The 17773-nt window shown below is 47.3% G+C and overlaps 1 protein-coding gene across 6 annotated transcripts in view; it reads left to right on the forward strand.

The window, feature by feature from the left end:
* Positions 1–17773, forward strand: part of LOC140738735 (semaphorin-3A-like) — a 269718-nt gene that overhangs the window by 237392 nt on the left and 14553 nt on the right. For all 6 annotated transcript variants that reach the window (XM_073066471.1, XM_073066473.1, XM_073066475.1 and 3 more), the window contains exons 14-16: positions 1088–1129; positions 4731–4888; positions 16687–16754. In XM_073066471.1, coding sequence (XP_072922572.1) covers positions 1088–1129; positions 4731–4888; positions 16687–16754 — 268 coding nt within the window. The remainder of the gene's footprint in view (positions 1–1087; positions 1130–4730; positions 4889–16686; positions 16755–17773) is intronic.

A 17773-nucleotide genomic window follows, 5' to 3' on the forward strand; every position in this document is an offset into this window, starting at 1 on the left:
GGATGCCCCTCTATTATGAGGCTGTGCCCTCTGGTCTTAGACTCCCCCGCTATGGAAACACTTTCTACATCCACTCTATCTCGGCTTTTCAATATTCATTATGTTTTAGTGTGATCTTCCCTCATCCTTCTGAACTCCTGTGAGCCTACCACTCCTCACACTTTGACCCTGTCATTCCCAGGATCCACTGTCTACAGGTTCCGCCTGACCTGCTGAGCATCTCCAGCGTTGTCTGTTACCGATTCAGTAACAGAGGGGAAAAGCCGTTGCTTTGCATTCTTTATTTTGGCGTTTTGTGTATGTTCTTTATCTGAAGCTTGGTTCAGATGCGAGTAACTAAACCCTCACATGGAGACAAGGATCATGTTCCACGAGCAGACAGAAGCCCTCGGCATTTGGCTTTTCGATAATCAGAAACAAACTTGTTACTGGATTAAATGCTCCTGTTCCTCCCTGGATACAGACCAGCATGGAAACATAAATTGTTTCAAAGACTCCACTGCAGAGGGGGAGTTTCTGGTCATTTCCACTAGCTACACAATTAGTCTTCACTGTAATCACGTGCAATCAGACAATCAATGTAAATATGATGGAATTTAACAAGCACATAAATGACCACAAACTGCTTACGACGGCATCTTCTGTGATCTTTTACTCCCTTAGTTTTCCACTCACTTGGGTCAGATCCCAGCTGCTGTTCTGAGCCCCACCCTCAGCTGGGATTTATAGAAGTCCATTCATTAAACATTAACGATTAGTCCCATTTGCAACATGTACATCGAAACATTGAAACATACATCGAAATGCATCACTCTGGATCCGCGATGAACACAGTCCGAGGACGTGCTGGGGGCAGCCCACAAGTATCGCCATGCTCCCGGCACCAAAGTAGCATGCCCGCAACTTACTAACCCTAACCCAAACGTCTTTGGAATGTGGGAGGAAACCAGAGCACCAGGAGGAAACCCCAGGGCGAACATACAAACTCCTTACAGACAGCAGCTGGAATTCAACCCCGGTCACTGGAGCTTCACTAGAATGTTTCACTACTCATTTATGTTTAAACTTATTCACCTTTATTTTACAGGAGCCAACACCCATTACAACACTGCAAATTTCAACTAAGCAGGTGAGACATAGTTAGATTTAGATCATCATCATTATGTGCTGTGTTGTATGATGTAGGTGATCATGATCTATTGACCAAGATTGTTCTTGGCAAGTTTTTCTGCAGAAGTGGTTTGTCATTGCCTTCTTCTGGGCAGTGTCTTTACAAAATGGGTGACCCCAGTCATTATCAATACTCTTCAGAGATTGTCTGCTTGGCGTCAGTGGTCACATAACCAGGACTTATGATCTGCACCAGCTGCTCATACGTCCATCCACCACCTGCTCCCATGGCTTCACATGTCCCTGATGGGTGGGGTGGGTGCTAAGCAGGTTCTACACCTTGCTCCACAGGCTAGCGGAGAGAGGGAGCGTCTAACACCTCTTTTGGTAGAGAGAAATCTCCATCCCACCACCCAAGATTTAGGTACTCAGATTCAAAGTTCAAAGTACCAAAGGTAGCAGAGAATGAGTTCCTGGATTTAGGACTTTGTTGGAAAATGTACATGTTGCAGTTGATACTGGGGAGAGGAGTGTAAAGCAGAGTTACAGTGGGGATCTGTCGCTGATGTGATGGGTATAACCATACTCGTTGCCATGTGAAATAATCACACTGTGACTGGGCAGCTATTACCAGTGGTGCTCCTTCAGCTCACTACATATAGAACATAGAAATCTACAGCACATTACAGGCCCTTCGGCCCACAATGTTGTCCCGACCATGTTACCTACTCATTACTGTGGCTGTTCATGGATGTGCCGATGTTATTGTCCACCAGTGAGGACACAGTTACGGGGGTCCTGAATGACCACGTAGCTTGGGTAGGAGGTGGATTTCCTGTTATGAGTAGTGCTCCTTGGGCTCACTACATGCTCTAGTTACTGTGGCTGTTCATGGATCTGCCAATGTTATTGACCACTAGTGAAGACACAGTTATGGGGGGATCCTAAAAGACCACGTAGGTTGGGAGGGGTTGGATTTCCTGAAGGACCACGCAGATTGGGGAAGGGATTGGATTTCCTGAAGGACCACATAGGTTGGGGAAGGGATTGGATCTCCTGAAGGACCACGTAGGTTGGGAGGGGTTGGATCTCCTGAAGGACCACACGGGTTGGGGAAGGGACTGGATCTCCTGAAGGACCACACAGGTTGGGGAAGGGATTGGATTTCCTGAAGGACCACGTAGGTTGGTAGGGGTTGGATTTCCTGAAGGACCACGCAGGTTGGGGAAGGGATTGGATCTCCTGAAGGACCACGTAGGTTGGTAGGTGTTGGATTTCCTGAAGGACCACACGGGTTGGGGAAGGGATTGGATTTCCTGAAGGACCACGTAGGTTGGTAGGGGTTGGATTTCCTGAAGGACCACGTAGGTTGGTAGGGGTTGGATTTCCTGAAGGACCATGCAGGTTGGGGAAGGGATTGGATTTCCTGAAGGACCTCGCAGGTTGGGGAAGGTATTGGATCTCCTGAAGGACCACGTAGGTTGGGGAAGGGATTGGATCACCTGAAGGACCACGCAGGTTGGGAGGGGTTGGATCTCCTGAAGGACCACATAGGTTGGGGAAGGGATTGGATTTCCTGAAGGACCACATAGGTTGGGGAAGGGATTGGATCACCTGAAGGACCACGCAGGTTGGGAGGGGTTGGATTTCCTGAAGGACCACATAGGTTGGGGAAGGGATTGGATTTCCTGAAGGACCACATAGGTTGGGGAAGGGATTGGATTTCCTGAAGGACCACATAGGTTGGGGAAGGGATTGGATTTCCTGAAGGACCACGTAGGTTGGGAGGGGTTGGATTTCCTGAAGGACCACATGGGTTGGGGAAGGGATTGGATTTCCTGAAGGACCACATAGGTTGGGGAAGGGATTGGATTTCCTGAAGGACCACGTAGGTTGGGAGGGGTTGGATTTCCTGAAGGACCACATAGGTTGGGGAAGGGATTGGATTTCCTGAAGGACCACGCAGGTTGGGAGGGGTTGGATTTCCTGAAGGACCACATAGGTTGGGGAAGGGATTGGATTTCCTGAAGGACCACATAGGTTGGGGAAGGGATTGGATTTCCTGAAGGACCACGTAGGTTGGGAGGGGTTGGATTTCCTGAAGGACCACATGGGTTGTGTTGGCGTGGTTTTCCTAAAAGGTCATGTAAGTTGGGGGGGGGGGGGGGGGGGTGTGGCTTTCCTTCACCGAACGATGTTTGTAAAACAAAATGGGTTTTCCTGACTACAAACAGACGTCAAAGTCCTGCAGATGCTGAAATCTGAAGTATAAACTGAAGAGTGTGAAAACACTTAGTGGTCCATGGAGTCAGTGGGGAGAGAAAAACGCTGCACGGTTTGAGTCTGCAATACTGTCTCATCTTCTACAGATGTTGCGTCAAGCATTGAGTTTTCAGCGTTCAAAGTTTTCATGGTGGTCTAGTTGTTTGGTCAGAGGTAAATAAGGGGAAGGACAGTGCTTTAGAACACAAGACAGAGACCCATCAACCCCACCATTCTACGTGTTAACAGCCCCACCATTCTATAGTGGCCCTGACTCCTCTCTTCTGCCTATTCCCTGTAACCCTCAATCCCTCCATCTATCAACCATATACCTACCTTCCTCATAACTATATCTAATATCAATGTGTCTAATAAGCTGGCCTCCACCCCCTGGAAGTAGAGAAGGAGGGTTCACCTCTCTCTGAGAGGGGAAAATGCTGCTCCTACATCTGAGTGGGAACTTCAAAATCTCGCCAGTGAAACCTCAGCTGTGGAAGTAAGAGGTTTGAGTGAGCCACTGTTATGAGCTGGAATAATCACTGAGTATTACTGTATCTCCCGTGCACTCTGATCAACATTCTCTCTGAACAGAACTAAAATGTTTGGTTAGTTGCACACGGTGAACTGGAATTGGGTGACTTCCTTGAACTGGCACAGCATGGAAAACTATGGCAGAGAGTCCCTATAAAAACAGATTTACCTCGCTGGTTTTGGTCCTCTTGCCACTAAGCCAGAAATGAACATATAACAGTACAGCACAAGAACAGGCCCTTCAGCCCACAAGGTTGTGCTGTACCAATTAAATTAATAGTCAAATCACCAAACTAATCTTTTCTGCCTGCACAACATCCATATCCTTTCACTTCCCTCATATCCATGTGCCTATCTAAATGTCCCTTAAAATCCTTAATGTACAGACCCTTCAGCCCAAAATGTTGTGCCCACCTTTTAACTTGATCAATCTAACCCTTCTCCCCTACATAGCCCACCATTTTTCTATCATCTATGTGCCTCTCTAAGAGTTTCTCAGATGTTCCTAATGCAGGGGGCTCCCAAGCTTTTTTATAGAATGGACCCCTACCTTTAACAGAAGTGTCCGTAGACCCCAGATTGGGAACCCCTGACCTAATGTATCTGCTCTACCACCACCCCTGGCAATGCGTTCCACACACCTACCACTCTCTGCATTAAAGAAACTGCCTCTGACCTCCCCCCCTATATTTTTTTCTAATCAGTTTAAAACGATACACTGTGCTATTAGCCAAAAGGAATTAGCCATGAACTGAGACAAAACGTTGACAACCTGCCCCTCTCCTCCTGCGATCAGCTCCTGTAAGCGTTTCCTCTTCTGTTGACAGCAACAACTATATATTGGCTCTGCCATCGGTGTGTCCCAGCTGCCCCTGCACCGTTGTGATGTCTATGGGAAGGCTTGTGCGGACTGCTGCCTCGCCAGAGACCCCTACTGTGCCTGGGATGGTTTCTCCTGCTCCCGGTATTTTCCTGCAGCCAAGAGGTAAGATGGTTTGATGGTCTATAGATTTCTGCCTCTGGTGTTCAGATGTTCCATTCCTGCAGTAGGATGTGAATCCCTCATTCACTGGGGTCAGTGTTTCTGAGGCTTGTGGAACAGCATCCATTCATTCAACCACTACTTTCATGATGCTTTTTAGAGCAGCTCGCGGTTGAGCCCACTAGGGGATCAACTATTCTGGATTGGAATTGATTAGAGAGCTTAATCTAAAGAAACCCTTTGAGACAAGTGATCATAATATGACAGAATTTACCCTGCAATTTGATAAGGAGAAGCTGAAGTCAGATGTATCAGTATTGCAGTAGAGTACAGTAAATTACAGAGGATGAGAGCGAAGTTGGCCAGAATTGATTTGGAAAGAACACTGGCAGGGATGATGGCAGAGCAGCAATGGCTGGAATTTCTGGAAGCAATTCAGAAGGCGCAAGATATATACATCCCAAAGAGGAAGAAGTATTCCAAAGGCAAGATGACACAACTGTGGCTAACAAGAGAAGTCAAAGCCAGCATAAAAGCCAAAGCGAAGGCAAATAATAGAGTGGGAAGTTTTTTAAAACCAGCAGAAGGCAACTAAAAAAGTCATAAAGAAGGAAAAGATGGAATATGAAAGTAAGCTGGCCAATAATATTAAAGAGGATACCAAAAGTTTCTTTAGATACATAAAGCGTAAAAGAGAGGCAAAAGTAGATATCAGACCACTGGAAAATGCTGCTGAAGATGTAGTAATGGCGGACAAACTGAGTAAGTATTTTGCTTCAGTCTTCACAGGAGAAGGCACTAGCAGTATACCAAATGTTCAAGAGTGTCAGGGGGCAGAAGTGAGTGAAGTTTCTATTACGAGGCAGAAGGGTCTTGGGAAACTGAAAGGTCTGAAGTTAGATATGCCACTTGGACCTGATGGTATACACCCCGTGGTTTTGAAAGCAGTGGCTGGCTAAAGCAATTGTGGAGGCATTAGTAATGATTTTTTCAAGAATCTCCAGATTCTGGCATGGTTCCAGAAGACTAGAAAGTTGCAAGTGTCACTCCACTCTTCAGGAAGGGAGAGAGACAGACGAAAGGAAATTATAGGCCTGTTAGTATGACCACAGTGGTTGAGAAGATGTTGGAGTTGATCGTTAAGGATGAGGTTTCAGGGTACTTGGAGGCTCATGATAAAATAGGCCACAGTCAGCATGGTTTCCTGAAGGGAAAATCTTGCCTGACAACTCTGTTGGAATTCTTTGAAGAAATAACAAGCAGGATAGATAAAGGAGAATCAGTTGATGTTGTGTACTTGGATTTTCAGAAGGCCTTTGACAAGGTGCCTCACATGAGGCTGCTTAACAAGTTAAGAGCCCACGGTATTACAGGGAAGATTTGAGCATGGATAAAGCAGTGGCTGATTGGCAGGAAGCAAAGAGTGGGAATAAAGGAAGCCTTTTCTGGTTGCTGCAGGTGACTAGTGGTGTTCCACAGAGGTCTGTGTTGGGACCGTTTCTTTTTACATTATATGTCAATGGCTTAGATGATGGAATTGATGGCTTTGTTGCAAAGTTTGCAGATGATACAAAGATAGATGGATGGGCAAGTAGTTTTGAGGAAATAGACAGGCTACAGATGGAATTTGACAGGTTAAGAGAATGGGCAAAGAAGTGGTAGATGGAATACAGGGTCGGGAAGTGTATGGTCATGCACTTTGGTAGAAGAATTAAAAGGGTAGACTATTTTCTCAATAGAAAGAAAATTCAAAGATCTGAGGTGCAAAGGAACTTGGCAGTCCTTTTGCAGGATTCCCTAAAGGTTAACTTGCATGTTGAGTTGGTGGTGAGGAAAGCAAATGCAATGTTAGCACTCATTTCAAGAGGACTAGAATATAAAAGCAAGAATCTAATATTGAGGCTTTACGAAGCACTAATGAAGCCTCACGGAATATTGTGAGCAGTTTTGGGCCCCTTATCTTAGAAAAGATATACAGAAACTGGAGTGGGTTCAAAGGAGGTTCACAAAAATTATTCATATGAAAGGCTTGTCATATAAAGAGCATTTGATGGCTCTGGGCATGTACTCAGTAGTATTCAGAAGAATGAGGGGGATTTCATTGAAACCTATTGAATGTTGAAACACTTTGATAGAGTAGATGTGGAGAGGATATTTCCTATGGTGGGGGAGTCTAAGACCAGAGGACATAACCTCAGAATAGAGGGGTGTTCTTTTAGAACTCAGATGAAGAAGAATTTCTTTAGCCAGAGAGTGATGAATCCGTAGAATGCATTACCACAGGCAGTTGTAGAGGCCAAATCATCGGTTATATTTAAAGCATTGGTTAATAGATTCTTGATTAATCAGGGCATGAAGGGATGCAAGGAGAAGGCAGGAGACTGGGGCTCAGAGGGAAAATGGATCAGCCATGTTGAAATGGCAGAGCAGATTTAGTGGGCCAAATGGCCTAATTCTGTTCCAATATCTTATGGTCTCATAACCACTTGCAGTCCAGATCATCTTCAGACTGATAAAACCATACTCACCTTTGTAGTGTTAGCAACGTAGGTTCAATTCCTGTCACCACCTGTAATTGGCTTGTACGTTCTCCTGTTGTTCACGTGGGTTTCCTACACATGCTACGGTTTCCTCCCAGATTTCAAAGATGTACGCATTAGCACGACTTCGGAAGGGTTAGTAAGTTGTTGTGATGCTATGTTGGTGCCAGAGCTTGACGACACTCGTGAACTGCACCCAGCACGTACTCGGGTCTTTTTGTCGTTGGTGCTAATGATGCAGCTCACTGTATGTTTCAATGTGCATGTGACAAATGAAGCTAATCCTGCATCTTGTTTCTTTCTGTTCATCTGTGGATGTGGCATCAGCAGCCAGCGCAATCTGATACCCTCTAGCATTGCTCTGTTGAGTGAGGAGTCACTCTTCATCCCTTTCGCTGGAGCTGACTCATCATTGAGTTTTCCCGTTTCATCTCCCTTGCACCACAGCCCGGACAAACCCTTGCCAAAACAAGAAATATAAGCACTACTCTCTATGTTTGGAGACATCAGAGCCTGCAGATGCTGGAACCTGGAACAAGGAACAATCTGCTGGAGGAACGCAGCAGGTCAAGCAACACTTGCAGTCCGCAGTGTCAATGCTGACAATTCCATTCCACCCACAGGTGCTGCTCAAACTCCTAGCAGATTATCTGAGGCACTCTGTAGTCCTGCTTTGCAAGGTATTCAGCACTTGGGCTTTTCTCGTTGGAGAGAGGGAGGATAGAAGTTGAGCGGATATCCAGAAACTTTTCCCAAGATGGAAATGGCATAATGTTAAGGTGACTGCAGGAAAGTATAGAGGAGATGTCAGAAGTAAGTATTTCACTTAAAGAGTGGTGGGTGCATGGAACACCTGCTGGGGTGGTGGTAGAGGCAGATAGGTTAGGGACATTTAAGAGACTCTTGTATAGGCACATGGGTAATAGAAAATGGAGGATTATGTGGGAGGGAAGAGGTAGAGTGATCTTAGAGAAGGTTAAGAGGTTAGCACCAGATTGTGGGCTGACGGGCCTGTACTGTGCTGTATTGTTCTATTTTCCAGATCTACACTGAATTAATAATGTCTAGCCCTGGCAAGCACCTGGAGGTTCAGAAGTTCTGTGTGACAGTGGAATGGTTGAGTTAACCTGGTGGTGTTGCAGTCAGTTCCAATATACACTGTACTGTTAGACTGTAATGTCCCACACCCGGGTCCCACTCCCTGACATTAGTCTCCAAATGGCCTCCCACAGCTGGGCAAAGACCTGCTCAGTTCCCCAAAGGCTCACCGCCAACACTGAACCTAGGATAAGTAAGCCAGGGACATCTGAAATAGTAAGGGAAGGGCTTAGTGTTATTTGTCACATCGCACAGTGAAATGTGTTGTTGGCATTAACGATCAGCGCTGTGTGTTGATGTGGCAAGTGTCTCTATGCTTCCGGCACCAACATAGCATGCCCACAGCTCACTAACCGTGACCCGTAGATCTTCAGAGCGTTGTGGAGGAAACCGGAGCACCCAGAGGAAACCCATGTGCTCACAGGGAGAAAGTACAAACAGCCAGAATTGAACTGTTGTCGCTGGCGTTGTAAAGCCTGATGTTAGCACTCCGCTAAACATTTGATGGTTAACTGGTCAGATCAAACATCACTTCAGTTAGATTTGCGATGTCTAATTCAATTTTACTTTTGCATTGTGGCATTGACCATGGGACAGCGAGGGCGTCGCAGAGCGACACTCTACAGCACCAGCTGTAAGATCAGGGTTCTATTCCTACCATTGCCTACATTCTCCCCGTGATCACATGGGTTTCCTCCCACATACAAGTGTTAGTGAGTTGCGACCATGCTACGTTGGCATCAGAAGTGCGCTGACACTTACGGGCTGCCCAGCGCAGCTCTCACTGATTTGACTTGGCACAAATGACACATTTCACTATATGTTTCAATGTATCTGGTCGCCTCACTACAGGAAGGATGTGGAAGCCATAGAAAGGGTGCAGAGGAGATTTACAAGGATGTTGCCTGGATTGGGGAGCATGCCTAATGAGAATAGGTTGAGTGAACTCGGCCTTTTCTCCTCGGAGCGACGGAGGATGAGAGGTGACCTGATAGAGGTGTATAAGATGATGGGAGGTATTGATCGTGTGGATAGTCAGAGGCTTTTTCCCAGGGCTGAAATGGTTGCCACAAGAGGACACAGGTTTAAATTGCTGGGGAGTAGGTACAGGGGTAAACTTTTTTACTCAGAGAGTAGTGAGTGTGTGGATTGGGCAGCTGGCAACGGTGGTGGAGGTGGATACAATAGGGTCCTTTAAGAGACATTTGGATAGGTACATGGAGCTTAGAAAAATAGAGGGCTATAGGTAAGCCTGGTAATTTCTAAGGTAGGGACATGTTCAGCACAGCTTTGTGGGCTGTAGGGCCTGTGTTGTGCTGTAGGTTTTCTATGTTTCTATGTAACCTTTACTATCTTCAGGCTCTCTCTGAATACTAGCAAGATGGCTGGGCTGTCCTACTGAAGGGTCTCGGCCTGAAACGTTGACCGTACAGTTTTCTATAGATGCTGCCTGACCTGCTGAGTTCCTCCAGCATTTTGTGTGTGTTGCTTGGATTTCCAGCATCTGCAGATTTTCTCTTGTTTGAGGATGGCTGGGATGTGGCTTAGCTGCACCCAAAGTCCGTTCTGCAGGTTTGAGTTGATTCACCCATGCTACAGAACCGCCTCACACCAGACCTTGAACCATAATGTACTATGATTCCAGAACCCAACAAGTATCAGCAGTCCAGGAGAAGGGTCTTAACCTGAGACTTAACTGTCCATTTCCCTCCACAGAAGCTGCTCGACCTGCTGAGTTCCTCCAGCAGGTTGTATCCTTGCCTCAGATCCCACCATCTGCTGCCTCTGGTATCTCTTCACCCTTATCTCTGCTCACTGTTGGCAGACAGGCCCATAGGTTTCTGCAAGAATCACTGAGAACCCAGGGGATTGTGGAGGAATTTCCAAGTAGTCTATATTGCTGAATCAGTGTGGATCTGGCAGGGGATTACATGGTGCTAAAAAAGTGGAGCTACATTGCATATCTCTGAACAACGGCTACTTTCCTGCTGGTAAAATTTTGTACATTTGGGTCCCTCCCCTCATATTCTCTGCACGAGATGGTAATCTTATTAACCTACGACTTCTTCCATCTCCATAGACTCCCGCACAGGGAAATCTCCCATCGGTAACCCATGTGTAAAAGACATTGTCTCCACCATCTCTATTTTCTGCTGATTTGTAACTGATAGCCCCACCGATTGAACTCTGTGTCACACTGAATAATTCCACCAGACAAAGTTTGTTTGATCTTTACCACATCTTAAAAACAATTCAGCCATCAACTACTTAAATTGGAGCAGTCTGCCTCAGCAGAGAGCCCGAGGCCTGAGGGACTTTGTTCTCCTGCAGAGGCTGGCAATATCTGAACTGGTTGTTACAGGAAAGCGTCCCCTTCATTTCAGCCTGCACACTGATATCCACTGTGGTTCCTTGGGGAGTCTGTGTGACGTAGAGAGTTTACAGTGATCAGTGCAGCAAGCTGGATGGAACTGTTTATGGGATGCCTGCCTCTCTGAGCTATTAATGGTTCGGCCAGCCTTCGTGGAGTGATGTTCTGGCGGGACGTGAGCAGTTTTCCTTGATGTCACCAGATCAGAACCAACACATAAATGGCATCACAAAGAAGGTGCAACCGTGTCTCTACTTTCATGGAAGATTGCACCGATTTGGCATGTCACCATAAACTTTGACAAAATTTTATAGATGTACGGTGAAGTGTATCCTAACTGGTTTCGTCATGGCCTGGTATGGAAACACCAGTGCCTAGGAACAGTAAAATCTACAGAAAGTGGTGGATACAACTCAGTCCATAATAGGCAAGGCTCTCCCCACTATTGAATACATTTACAAGGAACGCTGCCATATAAAAGCTGCATCCATCTTCAAGGATTCCCACTATCCAGGCCATAGGGCCGGAGGTACAGGAGCCATAGATCCCACACCACCAGGTTCAGGAACAGTTATAACACCTCAATCATCAGGATCCTGAACTGGTGTGGATGACTTCATTCTCCTCATCTCTCAACTGATTCCACAACCTACAGACGCACTTTCAAGAACTCAAGCTCTCATTATTATTTATTTTGCACAATTAGTCTTCTTTTGTACGTTGATTGTTTGTCATGTATTGTTTTTATAAATGATATTGTATTTCTATATCTTCATGTGACTGTCTACAAGTAAATTAATCGCCAGGTGGTACATGTTAACATATACGTACTTCGTTAATAAATTTACTTTGACTTGGACTTTGACACGTCCCCGAAACTGGATCTGTGCATGATTCCAGGAATTCCGACAAGCTGTTGGCTGGTGGTGACGTGTTTTGTGACTGCACCTTGTAAAATCCTGCAGGAAGACTGTGACCAAGAATGAAGAATGCCACCTCCACTGGTTCATTCCAGTCCACTGTGTTAAATCACTTGCACAGACAGGTTCCTCAGCTTTGTTAGCCTTCCACCAATGCACAATGTACTCCCTTTCGTTACTCGTTTCAATGTGCTGTGCCCTCACACCCTTCGCTATAGATTCTGGCATGTTCCCTGCCACTATCACTGGTCAAGGGGTAGCACCCTTCTACTTTCTCAATCCTGCGAGTAGTGGGCCTCAGTTGATGCCCTACAATCCACATGAATAATTCCAGAATCTCTGGAATGCATGAAGCTGTTATCCAGGGTGTCTGTCCACTATCTCCAGCGCTATCTCTTTTGAAGCTCTGGGCTGAGGATAATCAAGTCCATGGGATTTATCAGCTTTTAGGGTCAGCAACTGTGCTGGTGACTTGACTCATTCCTGGTTGCTTCACTTCTTCATTTTCACTTGACCAGTGCTTTTCGAATATATTTGGCAGGTTTTCAGTTCACTGTATAACTCCTTCACCATTTTCTCATAAGTTCTCCCGTCTTCTCTCTGCAAGGGGATCTGTACTCATTCTAGCCCATCCTTTTAATGCTCCTATACATTTCCCTGGGTTCTTTTTCCTTCCTCCCTCCCCCCCCCCCCCGACATACACTCAGTGCCTACTTTATTGAGGTGTCTCCTCTGTTTAATAAAGTGCTACTGAGTGTATGTTTGTGGTATGTTTGTGTAGTTGTAGCCCATCCACTTCAAATTTCGACGTGTTGTGCTTTCAGAGATGCTCTTCTGCGCAGCACGTGGGTTATTTGAGTTACTGCCGCCTGCCTGGTCATTCTCCTCGGACATCTCTCATTAGCAAGGCGTTCTCATCCACAGAACTGGCACTCACTGGCTGTTCTTTGTTCTTTGCACCATTCTCTGTAAACTTTAGGCTAGAGAGACCCTCGTGTGCGAAAGTCCCAGGAGATCAGCCGTTTCTGAGATACTCAAACCGCCCTGTCTGGCACCAACAATCATTCCATGTTCAAAGTCACATTTGTTCCCCATTCTGGTGTTTGGTCTGAACGACTGAACCCCTTGACCATGTCTGAATGCTTTTGTGCTTTGGGTTGCTGATTAGATATTTGCATTAACGAGTGGGCATACAGAAACACCTAATAAAGTGCCCGCTGAGTGTATCTTATCAGCAGGAACACCCTGTCGGTGGGGATAGGCAGGAATTTCTGGGCCAGTGTGTCCTATTGCTCCAGCTCCTCCTGCATGGTTTTTAGTAGAATCAGGTTTACTCTGTCTGCCTAGATGATGTGAAATTTGTTGTTTTGCAGCAGCAGTACAGTGAAAGACATAAAATTACTCTAAATCTCTGCTGATGGACAGAAAAAGCAGTGAAACAAAGGCTGATGAGACACTTTCCCAAAGCGCACCCTAATTCTAAAGGACTGTTCCTCGGTTCAGGCAGCACGGTCCGAAGCTGGAGACAAAGGTGATCGGATGTCACGGCTCACTCTCAGGCAGCTGATCACCTGAGAACCAGGCGCCTGCCGTGATTTTCACTGATCTCGGGAGATCGCACTCGGAAGTGGATTGTGTTTGAAGCGTGTTAAGGGGCGGAAATGAGAATTCTGCCACCAGTTTGTGGGCCACAAATTGCCTTTAAGGAGCTCCATATGTGTGAAAGCTTCACTGTACAATAGGTTCATACAGGCAGGCTGCCTGCCGAGGCACTCTGTGCTGGTTCCCCCTGTACCTTGACCCCATACCCCAATGAGACTGGAGACGTTGTCAGGTCACGACTGACACCTGCCGGCTGGACTCCTGGGCGGGGCAGTGGAGGGAGGGTGTGCACAGAGCCAGTTGGCTCACTCCACCATAGTGGATCCAGCTCCACCGAAGGTCTATCGCGATGTTGAGAGGGTGCTGGCAGCACTAGCGTCTGGTCGGCGAGACATTGGGACAATACCTGATGGTAAAGCTGGGGGGGGTGGGGGGGTGGTCAGAGTGAATGGAAACAGGCCCTTTGGCCCAACTAGCCAATGCTGACCAAAGTCCTCTCCACTGATGTTTGCTCCATATCTATGGCTCTATCCTTCTAAACCTTTCCTATCCATGTGCTTGTCCAAAAGGCTTTTAAATATTCTTACTGTACAGATTTATTTATCTCATGTACATCAAAACATTGAAGCATACAATGAAATGTGTTCTTTGGGTCAATAACCAACACAGTCTGAGGATGAGCTGGGGGTAGCCTAACGTGTCCTTATGCCTCTGTGTGGCCGCAGCTTACTATCCCTAACCCGTATACGCTTGGAATATGGGAGGAAACCAAAACACCCTGAGGAACCCCACACAGTCTCTTACTGACAGCGGTGGGAATTGACCCCAGGTCACAATACTCTGATAGCACTGCACTAACTGCTGAACGACCGTGCCGCCTGAGAAGAAGTCAAATTCCTATCATTTTGGCAGAGGCTAGCTTTTACTTGTTTTTGTGTTGGTGTTTTGGAGACCGTACCGCTCTCCGTAGGATGACAGATCTGAGCCCCGTACCAGCAGCAGTGTAATGAGAGTCATAGAGCACCACAGCACAGAAGCAGGCCCTTCGGCCCATCGAGTCCATTCTGCACTAGATTGAATCAGTGTGAGATTAATGCAACAATGTTGTGGCATCAGTGCGAGATTAGTGTGCATTTGGTGAATTTGTTTGCCGGCGTTACCTGTACTGAGGGGCAGTGAAATATTTGTCTTGCATACCGTTCATGTAGATCAGTTCAGGGCACAGTACATTGAGGTAGAACAAGGTAAATCATTAAAAATGCAGAATGAAGTGTAACATCTGAAGAGAAAATGCAGTACCAGTAAACAGGAAGGTGTCATAACGAGAGATGCTGCAAATCCAGAGCAACACACACACAAAATACTGGAGGAACTCTGCAAAGAGGAATAAACAGTCAATGCTTTAAGCTGAGACCCTTCATCCCTCTCCATAGATGCTGCCTGGCTACAGAGTTCCTCCAGCATTTTGTGTGTTAAGTTCATAACGAGGTAGGTCGTGAAGTCCAGGGTCCACTTTATTGTCCTTGGGAACCATTCTGTAGTCTCATCACAAGGGGGTAGGATCTGTCCGTGAGCCTGGTGGTGTGTGCTTTCAAACTCTTGTATCTGCTTCCTGATGGTAGAGAGAAGAAAGAATGTCCTGGCTGGTTGGGTCTTTGATTTTGCTGGCTGCTTTACTGAGGCATCAAGAAATGTAGAATGCTTGGTGGTTAGGCTGGTTTCTATGGTGTGCTGAGCTGTGTCCACAAATCTCCGCAGTCACTTGCAGGGCAGTTGCCACGCCAAGCCGTTAGCACTCAGACAGAAAGCTGTCTATGGTTCAATGACAGGAGTTAGTAAGGGCTGGCGGGGCATTTGTTTTCACATTCAGATTTGCCCATTCGCTTGGGTTGATTCTGGGACAGCTTCAGGGTGAATCATCCAGCTTTAATGTGCAGAGGGAGACCCTTCGGCCCTCTGAGACTGTAGACGTCCTTTGAATGAGGGGTCCAATTAGTACCAGACGGCGGCTTTCTGCCCTTCAGCAGCGCACACTTCGCAAGCAGCTTTCCAATTTCCACACACTAATCCCCAACATACCAGCCTTAATTTTCCGGAAAATTCATTCCCTGGATTGAACTCGGATTTAGCGACGGATAGCCAAAGTAAACGGGGAATCAGACGTGAGTCAGTGGGCACCCACTTTCACAGAGATTTATAGTGCGAAACATTCCTGTGTTTTGTGTGCGAGTGCTGAGATGTGACGTGAAATGATGTGAGAAGACAATCGAACCGCAGAGCAATGATGTGCGTGGGACTATCGGCCTTTAATTCAATGGTACCTCAGCAGCTTCTTCCCCTCTGCCATCACATTTCTGAGTGTTCCAGGGACCCATGAACACTACCTCACTGTTCCTCTTCTGCATTATTTATTTTATATCTTTGCTCTGTACTGCTGCTACAAAACATCAAATTTCATGTCACATTCAGTGATAGTAAACCCGGTTCTGATTGAGATTTTGAACCAGCCCCATAAACCCATCAGGGCAGGGAACAGTCTGTGTAGCTGAAGGTGACTGGATGAGAGATCTGGACACCACAAACACTGCCTCATTTGTACAGCTGCTCGGTAGCAGAGGTGAGAAAAGGAAACACATTCGATTGTGCTCATTCACACTCACTGATAAACAATTAGTCAATGCCAAATGGTTCGGATTAAAGCGTAGCCATGGTCAGCAAGAGACCTCAAGGTCAGCGACACGGGTGAACTATATGCGAGGTGATATCTGGAACATTGTAAGAGTTTCTCAGCTTGTGATCTAGACGGAGAGACTGAAGCAATGGAGTGGTTATGGTGAAAATATAATGTGCCACGGATCTCCGTGAAAGGGGATTTGAAGAGAGATAGGTTTGCACTTTAGAAAGATTGAAGGGTTTGTCTGAAGGTGAAGAAGGATGTGGAACTAGACAGCCAAAGCAAGATGCCAGCACAGTGAAGCTGGAACTGGACCAATTGTTTACTCAAATTCACTGCAGATCTGAGAGAGGCATTCTCAGGTCAGGCAGTGGATGCAATCAGACATGCTCATTTCCATCTTTCTCTCCAAGTTAGTTTTGCTCTAAAGTTAGAACATTTAGATGACTAATGTTAGAACATTTCACAGAAGCTGCGATCCTTGCCTGTAACCAGGATCTCGGAGTGTGTGACTTCCAAGAGTTTGTGACTGAGGTAGCCGATGTAGTGTTAGTTCGGACAAGTCCTGAAACTCACACAATTTCTTTCTGTTCCAGACGTACGAGAAGACAGGACATCAGAAATGGGGATCCCCTTACACAGTGTTCTGACCAACATCACAGCGGTGAGTAGATACAGACCACGGCCCTCTCCCTCTAACACTCTCCCTATCACTCTCCCCACACCTCTGGCTCTCCCCTATCACTCTCCCCACTCCTCTGCCTCTCCCCCAACACTCTCCCCACTCCTCTGCCTCTCCCCCTAACACTCTCCCCACACCTCTGCCTCTCCCCAACACTCTCCCCACACCTCTGCCTCTCCCCCAACACTCTCCCCACTCCTCTGCCTCTCCCCTAACACTCTCCCCACACCTCTGCCTCTCCCCTATCACTCTCCCCACTCCTCTGCCTCTCCCCCAACACTCTCCCCACTCCTCTGCCTCTCCCCCTAACACTCTCCCCACTCCTCTGCCTCCCCCCAACACTCTCCCCACACCTCTGCCTCTCCCCCTAACACTCTCCCCAATCCTCTACCTCTCCCCCAACACTATCCCCACACCTCTGCCTCTCCCCTAACACTCTCTCCTCACCTCTGCCTCTCCCCAACACTCTCCCCACACCTCTGCCTCTCCCCCAACACTCTCCCCACTCCTCTGCCTCCCCCAACACTCTCCCCACACCTCTGCCTCTCCCCTAACACTCTCCCCTCACCTCTGCCTCTCCCCTAACACTCTCCCCACTCCTCTGCCTCTCCCCAACAATCACCCCACACCTCTGCCTCTCCCCCAACACTCTCCCCACTCCTCTGCCTCCCCCGACACTCTCCCCACTCCTCTACCTCTCCCCCAACACTCTCCACACTCCTCTGCCTCCCCCCAACACTCTCCCCACTCCTCTGCCTCTCCCCCAACACTCTCCCCACACCTCTGCCTCTCCCCGACACTCTCCCCACTCCTCTGCCTCCCCGACACTCTCCCCACTCCTCTACCTCTCCCCCAACACTCTCCCCACTACTCTGCCTCTCCCCAACACTCTCCCCACACCTCTGCCTCTCCCCTAACACTCTCCCCACACCTCTGCCTCTCCCCCCAACACTCTCCCCACTCCTCTGCCTCTCCCCTAACACTCTCCCCACACCTCTGCC

The sequence above is a fragment of the Hemitrygon akajei genome, chromosome 14, assembly GCF_048418815.1.
Source record: "Hemitrygon akajei chromosome 14, sHemAka1.3, whole genome shotgun sequence".
In the NCBI taxonomy this organism is placed as follows: domain Eukaryota; kingdom Metazoa; phylum Chordata; class Chondrichthyes; order Myliobatiformes; family Dasyatidae; genus Hemitrygon; species Hemitrygon akajei.